This window comes from Aedes aegypti, chromosome 3 (assembly GCF_002204515.2).
Source record: "Aedes aegypti strain LVP_AGWG chromosome 3, AaegL5.0 Primary Assembly, whole genome shotgun sequence".
In the NCBI taxonomy this organism is placed as follows: domain Eukaryota; kingdom Metazoa; phylum Arthropoda; class Insecta; order Diptera; family Culicidae; genus Aedes; species Aedes aegypti.
This window is the reverse complement of record NC_035109.1, coordinates 200378792-200390403: the sequence shown is the minus strand read 5'-3', so window position 1 is coordinate 200390403 and position 11612 is coordinate 200378792. Positions and strand designations below refer to the sequence as shown.

Here is an 11612-nt window from a genome sequence, read left to right as displayed (position 1 = left end):
CCTAATGATAATTAGTGATATCTTATACGAGAGATAAGCGGAAGTAAAATGGAATGATTTGGCAACAGAGCTGCAGTGCTGAGTTTGCTCGGCGTCGAGAATAATATTGTAACACGGACATGACTTCCTCATTGCTAAGAAGTGTATTTTGTTTTGTTAAAGATCTTTAATATACATTTCCAAACTAATAAACAGCAGAAAAAAATAACAACTAAATATCACATTGACAAAAAGGAAAATATTTTTTGCTCTATGCAAAAACAACTTTCACCGAAATAATTTCAAGCGGATTACATTACTCCTCAAAAAAGTTTAAAATAAACATAACGCATGTTCGTTTGGCTCACACTTTCACAGTTCTCGCTGCTCGATTGGCAAAAATGCCAGCTTCCGCAAAAATGCCAGCTATCTCTTTTATAGTGGTTATCACGCTCAATGGTGTGAGTACCCTAGGTAGACGTAGTTGTGAAACTCAGAAGAAAGTAGTATGCACTCTGTCTTATAAAAAAACACCAAGAATCTGGGCAGTTATTTCGAATTGGGTAAATTTTGATGAGTCTGGGAAACGTGTTCAAATTTCGTTGAGGAAAACAAAAACATACTGTGTATGACGAGCGTATGCGAGTGTTCGTATGTTCCAGTGTCACTAAGCTCTATAAAGGGTCACTAGTGATAATCTATATCAATAAGAGACAATACTGTCTATATTTGCATGGATGACGAAACCACCAGCACTATCAATGCTTTTGTATTTGTGGCTGCATTCTTGTATCTGTTAAAAATTGCAAACAAATAATCTGTACATTTCATAAACATTGAAACTCCAAAGTATGTACTTCTGTTTGATCCATTCTGTAATTTTGTCATCTCGCACACATCATTCTATCCGATTAATGCGACTATGCGAACATAATCAGTGTACAACGTCGTTGGAGCTTTTTGGAGTTCGGATTGTTTTATACAGAAATTCTACAGCAGGATTTTTTTCATCATGTTTATTCATTATATAGTAAATTCAGTACAATTTTTGTATTTAATATGACTAGAGCATTTCGGTTGCTTAACAATGTTGCAATTCAACATATCAAACTGTGTAATTCTATTTTATTTTTTTGTTTACACGTTGCTACGGATATTTCATAAAATATTCAATTCATCTCTATTGTAGGGTGTTTTATGTATTTTGGACAGAGCGTTACGCGTATATAATTTGGCCACCTCCATTTGATTTTGCCGTAAATGGCCAAATTATATACGCGTAACGGTCTGTCCAAAATACTTTGATCACCCTATCAGGGCAAACGTTGAAGATTATATTATTTAATACAATACTTTTCTTCACCAATTATTAGCTGATATAAATAAACAAGTATATACTTTAGAATAGCGAGTGAAAATAACGTGTAACGTGAACAAATGTGATCTGATGCTTATAGAGACATAAAATGAAATTTGATTTCACTTCTGGTTTACAGGCTATCACTACTCGAAGCACGATATACAATTAAAATAAACGATGAAATGTTATGCTTACAGAAAAGAAAGATTTAACAATTGGATTCGAAATATTTAAAATATATTTCAGGAGTAAATACGGTGGCTATCGAGCACACGAAGCTGTGTCCGCAACGGAGCGAAATGTGGTTGGCATTGGTCAACGGCGAAGTCGAAACGACTGGTTCGATGATGAGTGCCAGAGAGTGACATACGTGAAGAATGTCGCCAGAAGCCGTATGCTTGTGGCCGATACGGTGCAGGGCAGCGAGAGCTGAATGAATGCGAATCTATCGCAGAGAGAAAAGGCAGCACGAAGAATGTGTGGTAGCTGAAGCTCAATATAGCATGAAGCGTAGTATACACTTCAACAGAAAAGTAATCGCCTATCTCGATGCGTGGGAAATTTCTTGCAAGAAATGCTCAAGAAAAGCATTTTTCTTTGATCGCAGTACGCAGTTGAAAAGAAATGTCATTTCAAATGGAGGTCACTGTAGGAAATTTCTTGACCATTTCTTGGGCAGAAATTTTTACTTTTCTTGAGCGGAACAGCATACCTAGCTTGAATCGGAAAAATAAGCGGAGTCAACGATGCCAGGCACAAAACTGTCAGGGTTGCCTCATACAGTATCGGACATAAAAAAACACCAAAGCCGTTTTCACATACATGTCCGCTGTTTCTCAACTGATTATTTTCGTTTGTTTTCCTGTTACGAACTACAAATTACCTCAATTTGGAATAACTACTAACAAATATATGAAAACTATTAATTCTAAAGCAGAGTTGCTTAATATCAATCATATCATTCATTATCATTTTGATTTGACAACCAAGAGCAGTGATGCGACATCGCACTCTAGATCACCATCACTGCAGAATGAGTGATCACATGGTAACTATCCATGCTATTGATGTTTTTCAGTGACCAACACATAGTTTCAATTTATCTGCAGCACTGTCAAAAATATCGTACTGATAAATTACCATTTTATGCGCTTAATTTGAGGCTAAACTTAAATATCCATAGTCTATCGCCATCATTGCACTGGTGATGGAGTAGACAGCATGATGTTGATGTGATATAGATTGATCCGAATTTTATCGCAGTCGGCCTGTACAAATCAGCAAATTTTAAGCGTTGATGTTACACAATTTACAACTTTTTAAGAGTAATCAAAAATTGAGGTAATTTGTGTTTCGTCACAGAAAAAAAAATGAGAAACAGTGTAGCGGTGGCGATTTGGCCATCTAAAGTTGATTATTTTATATGATACACACTTAGATTTTTTTCACGAGCTCGGCTGTGCGAATCTCGGTTTCCCGATTTTAACCGAGACTCAGCTAACAATTTGTCCGGTTGCTAAGCAACGAAGCACGGTTTACTGATACTCGGCTTTTATTTACTGAGATCCCAGGAAATTTGTTTGCCGACTTCTCGGCTGTGCGGATCTCGGTTAAAATTAGCCGAGATTCGGCATTCTAATTTAAGTGTGTAATTAGCTCGCGTCCCGCTAGTTGCCAACGGGAACAAAATTCGCAAAACATTGATTTTTTTTTCGGTAGCTTCAGTGTTTTTGAGCGTAAAGTGCTTCGGGCAATACTTGGCGGGAAACAAGAAAATTGTGTTTGGAGCACAAGTATAATTTACGAGTTATAACAAGTGTATAAAGATGCAAATATTATTAAGCGTGTAATATACGGCAGACTTCGATGGACTGGTCACTAAATGCGAATGTCAGAAGAAAAAACAATCAAATGTAATATTCAGCAGGGAAACAGGTAGAAGTCAATGACTTGGTGCATGCTTTATGCATTGAAAGAGGACCTGGCGACCCTAAACGTTCGAAGCAACTGGAGAAGTATTGTCCAGACGCTTCTACAACACGTCCGACAATGACGTGACCCTATGCTATAGCCATCAAGGTACAAGGTGGGAAAATATACAACTTCCTGATCCAGTCCATATTTCAGGTGCCATTTGGGTCCAACGGCTGTGCAGAATTTCTCGATTGGTGGAAACATGAATTATAATTATTACCTAAGCATCACTGGGAACATTGAAAGATACCCCATATGCGGATATAGAGACAATAATAGAATGCTTGTTTATTGATTGAACATATCATGCTTAGAAACCTCAATGATCCAGTAATCTAGTTTCTATGCGGAGGAAATGCTGGTATTAGGCGTAACGTAACCAAGTAACATTGATAACTGAATAACAGTTTATTCAGCTAAAATAAGCAATATGACCAGCATGTGGGCTTCGAGGCCAAGCGATTAGCGGCGGTTTAAATATTAAGCTACCGGAAGATGCGTTAAATCACATGTGCAATTTGAAATTCATTTATTCTGAATATCCCAAGTAACATTGATAGCTGAATAACAGTTTATTCAACTAAAATAAGCTATATAACCAGCATGTGGGCTTCGTGGCCAAGCGATTAGCGGCGTCAGTCGTTTAGGCGTATTGTGTCACGAAGCGTGGGTTTGATTCCCGCTCCAGTCGGAGGAAACTTTTCGTCAAAACGAAAAATTCTTCATGTTAGTGATTGTTCAGTCTGTGCAGTCTTTGGCTGAAGACGGTGTAAATTGTCTATAACCAGCATTTTAGCTGAATATGCTATTATTCGGCTATCGGTTATAGGCTAGGGGCACTTGATCCCTCGACTGAAAAGTTAATAAGGTATCATAAGACAAGCCTGTGGAAAAACTCAATTTCGAAAAGCTCAACAGAATATTTTAAACATTCCGTAATTTATGATCATGCAAAACATGTTTAACAGAGAGCCTGTGCAGTAATCTTATCAACATTTTATTTCCTTATACGTAAATTTAGATAATGGGATCAAGTCTCCTTAGTCTCTCCTACATTTTTCATAATTACAATGCGTACCGTTACTTGGGAAAAAGAATAATGCGAGTAGTGATTTATTTGGGAAGCGATCAACTTTGTGCATTATCTGGAACATATTTTAGTACGTTGAATTACGCGAAGTTATTTTTCTAATGTCATGGTGTCCAGCCATAATACTAGATCACTAAATTTTCATTTAGGTACCATATGTTATAAACAACTCAGTTTTTAAACTTTAAGCATACTGCACTACTTCTTAACTGGTGAATATTGTATAAATTTATCATAAAAATACTTTAAATGTTGCCAATAAATTATGCACATTTTTTTCTGAATATACCTTATAACTTATCAATAACTTCCTCCCACATTCCCCTACATATCGTTTGCACAATGATTTGCTAGTAGTTTTGATGTTAGTTGATTCAATTACAAGCATTACAGAGTAAAGGTATTAAATAATTCAATTTATGAAAAGTTGTGAAATTATGAGCTCTGACCCATTTAGCATAATAACCACCTGACATGTTTTGAGATTCAACATTTGCGATAAAATGTATCAAGTTGGGGATACATACTTACAAAAAACAGCTGATGTAATCCTATATAAATAAAAATTGAAAAAAATGTGTTATATGTCGCAAATTGACTCGGAGACGGGTCAACGGATTTTCACAAATCTCTCACTGCTACATTTAGGGGTACGACGTGTTTGCGGAAACCCTCCGTAAAAGTTAGGAAAAAAAAACAAGAAATACAAATTTGACGTTTCTTAAAAGAATTTTTAATTGATCTACTGCAAAGCCTGCTATAACTAATATACACCATATTTCATTGATTTCCCTGGGCATTATAGTATCAGCGTATCTGCCATACGATATACGAATGCAAAAATGGCAAATTTGGCAAAGAAAGCTTTCATTCAATAGCTGTGAATGTATTCATGGGAACACTGAACTGAGATGCTCTATCACAGAGACGACACCAGAAAGAAAAAGAAGAGGTATCCCCAAATTGTTATATAAAAAGTTGTTAAATATTGTTTTTTCCTACGATGCCAATCAATCATAGTGCCAAAAGGCCATTATGCCAAACGGGGTAGAGACAAATTAAGTATCCTAGTTTCCAGACTAATATGAAATATTTACTTTTTATCACATTGTATCAGAAAGATATAAACAAAATATTACTTGGCAAAATTGGGTATAACACCTGCCCCTACTCCTCCTCCATGATGTCGCATAGGTGCCACGAATGTCCACGTATCCATTTTGGGATCATAAACCTGCAAGTATACAATAGTTTGTATTTTAACGATTCTACTAATTCAAAAAACTGAGATATCATATAGGTAAATTTATCCAAAGGGGAAATAAGGACGCTATTCACCGCACATTTAACATCATTTCAACACGTTAAATTTTGTAAAAAAAAATCGGTTGTTTGATATATTTACGACTTTTTGCGCTAGACGCAAGACAAAACATTTGTTTTTGTAGTAAAAATGTTGAAATATGACAAATGTGTAATGGTAACGAATAACATGTATGCCAATGATAAAGGTTTAGGGCGCCATACACCGCTCATCCTAAGTATAAGGTCCTAGATACAGCACTAGTTGGAATTGATTTACTTTCATCAGCTGGTTGTTATCTTTGTACCATAGTACGACAACATAACCAGCCACGTGCTGAAAATCTCCCTAATAAAGCTAATAACAATAATTGATGCCACTTCTGGTTCATTTTTTTTTTTATTTTTTTTTTGTTTTATACAAGGGGGAAATCTGCAAACAGATCCCCTGAGAAGATAACTCAGGGAATGCGGGGATGACGCACCAACGACGACCCGCTAAAACCAGCCTATGCACTGTGCTTGAGCAATTCATTTATTTGCTCAAGTGGGATTCTACCCCATTACCCCGAATCCCATTACCCCGAATGACATTAACCCGAAGGCCATTACCCCGAATTCCAAAACCCCGAACGACCCATCACCCCGAATGACATTACCCCGAATTCCAATATCGTGGGGAAATGTCATCAATATAATCATGTCAAGTTATTTGTAAATTCGGGGAAATCGCATTCGGGGTGATGGAATTCGGGGTAATGGTACATTCGGGGTGATGGAATTCGGGGTGATGGCATTCGGGGAAATGACATTCGGGGTAATGGGGTAGAATCGCTGCAATTCTAACATAATGTGAGTGACAGCCGTAGTTACTGCATTCCAGCACTCGGCATCCGCACACATTCTCTCTATAATATTGTCGGGGGACGTGTCCCCTCCGCATGTAGTGAGCATGCGACCTCTCACAACAATGAAACGGGGGCAATCGAACACGACATGCTCCGCTGTTTCCTCTACACCAGCACAATTGGGGCACGCAGGAGATTCTGAGTGCCCGAACCTATGCAGGTACTGTCTATAGCAACCATGTCCTGACAGAAACTGCGTCAGGTGGAAGTTCACTTCTACCATACCAATCTGACACATTTGGTATTAGCCGATGGGTCCATCTACCCTTAGTGGAGTTATCCCATTCCTGCTGCCAGCTTCTGAGCGTTTCCTCTTTACACGTGTCGCGGACTCCTCTGCTACCCCTTTGGTTGAAGCATTGAACATCTTCCTTGATGATGAGCCCGATGGGCGTCATACCGGCTATGATGCACACGGCCTCTTTAGATACCGTCCGGTATGCACTTGCTACTCTTAAGCACATTATCCTGTACGTGCTTTCCAACCGCTTTAGGTTTCTGCTCGTTCTAAGCGCTTTTGACCAGATTGGTCCTCCATACCTTAGTATGGATAGCGTCACGCTTGCCAGCAGCTTGCGTTTGCTGGCAATTACAGCAGAGCTGTTAGACATCATCCTCGAAAGCGCCGCTATAGCCGTAGATGCCCTTTTACAGGCATATTCAACGTGGCTAGCGAAGCTCAGCTTGTCATCGATCATTACCCCAAGATGCCTAAGGGATCGCTTGGACTCTGTGGTGCAATCACCTACCGAAATAAGCGCCCGTTGCTCGGACTTGCGGTTGTTGACCACCACCACCTCAGTCTTGTGACGGGCCAGTCCTAGTTTCCTAGACTTCATCCATTCCTCAACCAGGGAAATAGAGTGCGCTGCTGTCAACTCTACTTCCTCCATCGATTCACCATAGACCACTAGGGTGATATCGTCGGCGAAGCCAGCAATCTTAACACCCGCCGGAAGGGGCAGCCTCAGTACGTCATCGTACATCGCATTCCATAACAGCGGGCCCAAGATTGAACCTTGAGGTACTCCCGCGGTAATTGGAACGCTTTTTTGCCCCTCCTCTGTGTCATACAGTAGAATCCTACCATCAAAATAGCTTTCTAGAAGCTTACACAACTGCACCGGTACCTTGAGGCGGTGAAGCGCGTGTGCTATTGCTTCCCAGCTTGCGCTGTTGAACGCATTCTTCACATCCAGAGTGACAACCTCAGCTGTTTGAACGACCGACTGGATGGCGTCCAGAGTAGATTTACCTTTTCTGAATCCAAACTGGTTGTTGGACAGGCCGTCCGCACTCTCCGTATACGGTACTAGTCTGTTGAGAATCAACCTCTCCAATAACTTGCCCGTTGTACCTAGTAGACAGATAGGTCTATACGCCGACGGGTCACCTGGTGGTTTCCCCGCCTTTGGTAGTAGCACCGATTTCTGTCGCTTCCATACATCCGGGAAGATTCCTTGATCAATGCAGCGTTGCATGGTGGTTCTGAACATGTCTGGATCCACGTTCACTGCCGCTTTTAAGGCAACATTCGGGATACCATCGGGTCCCGGTGCCTTGTTTGACGCGAATGATTTCACGACTTCTGCCAGCTCTTCGTTCGTCACTCTCGCCACTTCTTCTCCTTCATCTGCCGCATACGGCGCTGGGGGCCATGGGCTTATGGGATGGTGCGGGAAGAGTACATCGATTATCGATCGCAGCAACTCGGGCGATTTCTCTTGGGGCACTATGGCTCCTTTGGTCTTAGCCATTACCACTCTGTAGGCGTCACCCCATGGACTAGAATTGGCACTCTCGCATAGACTTTCAAAGCATGCCCGTTTTCGACTCTTGATTTCCTTTTTGAGAGCCAACTTTGCCTCTCTGAATGCTCAGGGTGGCCAGTGAAAAGTCAATTTCAAATTCCCGATTTTCTCCAGGTTTTTTCCCGATACTTCAAAAATATTCCCGGTTTGATGATATGCTAAGAAACATTATTGCGATTTTTTACCATTTAAAAAGTCTTTTTAGTACGAGTTTTTTGGTCATAAACCAAAGTATTTCTATTAGGGGTAGACGGATATCAGATATTTTGCTGCGCATTCAAATTTTCTGGGCTTATACTGATTCTGCTAAATTCCAGTTTGATATAATAGATCCGGCAGAAATAAGGACAAACCTTTTTTTAATTATTATTTTGTCAATCTTCAAGCGTCGTGACTAATATTTCAATAGCGCGCTGTGTTCATAAACATCGTAAGAATGCAGCGCCACATTTAAAAACTGATTTCGAAAAACGGCGACTTGAGGTGCGTCGCGAATCTCACTGGCGCGATTCGGATGGGTGGTGACGCGACAATAAATGAAACGATATTTTACGACGATCACTTTAAGTAATCGTGGAATTTGTTATACAAAAGGTCCGTGTTAAAAAAGTTTGACCCTTTTTCATATGATGGGATCGAGTCAATCTTTGAATGAATTATAGTTTAAATTTCAAACGGTCACAGATTTGGTAGACATAAAAATGAATTTATTATTTGTTCAACATTTCGTTCCATGGTCATCAGCATAGAATTTTTTGTTATGTTTGATCTCCACAAATCTGGAACATTTTCTCAGGGCAATTATTTCTGATAAAAAATAACAGTCATAATTCTGAAATGAATTAGAATTTTACCAAGTTGAGCAAGCCATTTTAAAGTCAATAAGCATCGAAGCGTCCTGTATTTTGCCTAGCTTCGCTACTCTACCCTTTTCCAGTAGAGAAGCTAGGCAAAATACAGGACGCTTTGATGCTTAGTGACTTTAAAATGGCTTGCTCATCTTTCACCACCTAATTAAATCTCAATCTTGTCGCTCCCTTGCGACGCCTATCCACCTATTCACTTCCATCATTTGTTTCTATAGACTCCCTTTAGCATTGAGTCGCATGACCGCTACAGCCATGAAACAAAATAATACATAAAGAATATTTTCCTGACTTTATTGATTTATTCGAATTTAGAAGCTTTTGTAAATATCCACTAAAGTTTAGATCGTGCTGGTTAAAACATTACTTGGTATAAAATTTTTCCCGGTGCTTATTGAAATTCCCGTATATTTCCCGGTTTTCTCCCGGTGATTCGAAATTCCCGGCTTTTTCCCGGTTTTCCCGATTTCCCGGAGCGCTGGTCACCCTGAATGCTGCACCGCGTTCCTCTCTTTGTGCTTCTGTGCGTGCGCGTTGCATTCTTCGTCTAGCCCGAAGGCAGATTGCTCGAAGATTTGCAATTGATTCGCACCACCAATACACAGGCGGCCTGTTCTCTCTAGGAGGGGCTTTTCTCGGCATGGAAGCATCACACGCTCGTGATATCACAGCAACTAGCTCTTCACCGTTTAGGTCCAGAGTGTTTCGTTCGCGCCTCAGGGCTTCAGTGAATACTTCGCCGTCGAAGCGCGCTGTTTTCCATCCTCGGGCTTGGGTCGAGTTACATCGCGCTGCCTTCCGCCCGCCTGGTATTATACTATAGCGAATCGATTGATGATCGCTATGAGTATAACCGTCATCAACGCGCCAGTTCATGGTACCTAAAAGGTTAGGACTACAAAACGTCACGTCGATAATCGATTCTGCACCATTTCTGCGGAAGGTACTCACTGTACCCACATTTGCCAGCTCTACATTTAATGCGGCCAGGGATTCCAACAATAGCTGGCCTCTTTGATTGGTGCAGCGGCTACCCCACTCCACTGCCCATGCGTTAAAGTCGCCAGCTATCACTACTGGCTGCCGATTAGCTAGTTCGGCTATCATCCTGTCGACCATGTGGGAAAATTCCTCAATCGACCACCTTGGGGGCGCGTAACAACTGCAATAGAACCAGGGTGTCCATTAAAAATCAGTTTTCCAATTCCCGGATTTTTCCCGGATGCCCACAAAATAAAAAAAAGGATAACAAATTGATTCAGCGACATATTTTTTTTATGAATAATGGAAAACTTTTGAGGATTTGATCTAAATTTATCATGAATTATTTTTAATCTAATTTATAACATACTGTAAGCTCAAAAAAGTTTAAATTTCGAAAATGTATTGGACAAACATAATTTGAAACATTTGTTGCAATATCTAAAATATCATTCGAAGCCCTTTTCAACAGAAACGGTATTTGTATTCTAAATGTTTCTAAATTCTAACATGTTATTGTTCTCCTATGAAACTGACTGAAACTTTTTGCCATAAGTTTTAGATTGCATCTTCCACAGGGTGTCTACTCGTTTACCGAAATGAAATTCCCTGATGTTTCCAGGATTATCCTGGCCTTGAAAAAAAATTCGAGGTAAAAAAAAACCTTCAAAATACATAAATGATGGATGATTTTTTTTTTTTTTTTTTAGATGACCAAAAAAAAATCTTCTTTTTTTTTCAAAGAAATTATGTAAAAGAAATAATGTAACGATAAATTTGAAAGTGTTTTTCCTTTCTAAAAACTATCTGTTTTGTTTTAAACGTTAAACATTTGTTTGCTTAAAGCAACATAGCAAAAACCAAATTTTTATTTAATTTCCACAAAAAACAAAAATGTTTATCAACTGATCTGAAAATGCTTTTAATCATTAAAGTCAGAGATTCCCCAGTGTATTCGATCTTAAGGAAAAAATAACCATTCGTTTAAAATGAAATTAAGATTTATGAACATCAGCGACATACCCAGAATATTTCTCTGTAGAACATTTTGTATTTTTACGTTATTGACATATTGGAAAACCCTTGGGCTGGTAGCGACTTATCGTCTTGAAAATAAGAACTTGAGAGACCTCTTGTTTGAAAAAAAAAAAGAAACAATTACGAACCAAAACGAGGTCTTACTTACATGAATTATGAATACAAAAAGCAACCTAACAGGAATCACGACATGAGAGTTAGATTCCTAAGTTGAACAGACATTTTTAAAAGACTATTTCTAAGACTTTTTTGAAATTCGTTGTGACATTACAAGTGTAACTGCTCGTTTTACTGTGGATCACG

General features: G+C 39.2%; 1 protein-coding gene across 2 annotated transcripts in view; it reads right to left on the bottom strand.

Annotated features, from left to right (window-relative positions):
- Positions 1–4359: 4359 nt before the first annotated feature.
- LOC23687604 (kelch-like protein 18) overlaps positions 4360–11612 on the bottom strand; it is an 82392-nt gene continuing 75139 nt past the window's right edge. Inside the window, exon 14 of one of the 2 annotated variants that reach the window (XM_021849088.1) lies at positions 4360–5637. In XM_021849088.1, coding sequence (XP_021704780.1) covers positions 5539–5637 — 99 coding nt within the window. In that variant the 3' untranslated portion in view covers positions 4360–5538. The remainder of the gene's footprint in view (positions 5638–11612) is intronic. The other variant, XM_021849087.1, reaches the window with a different exon arrangement.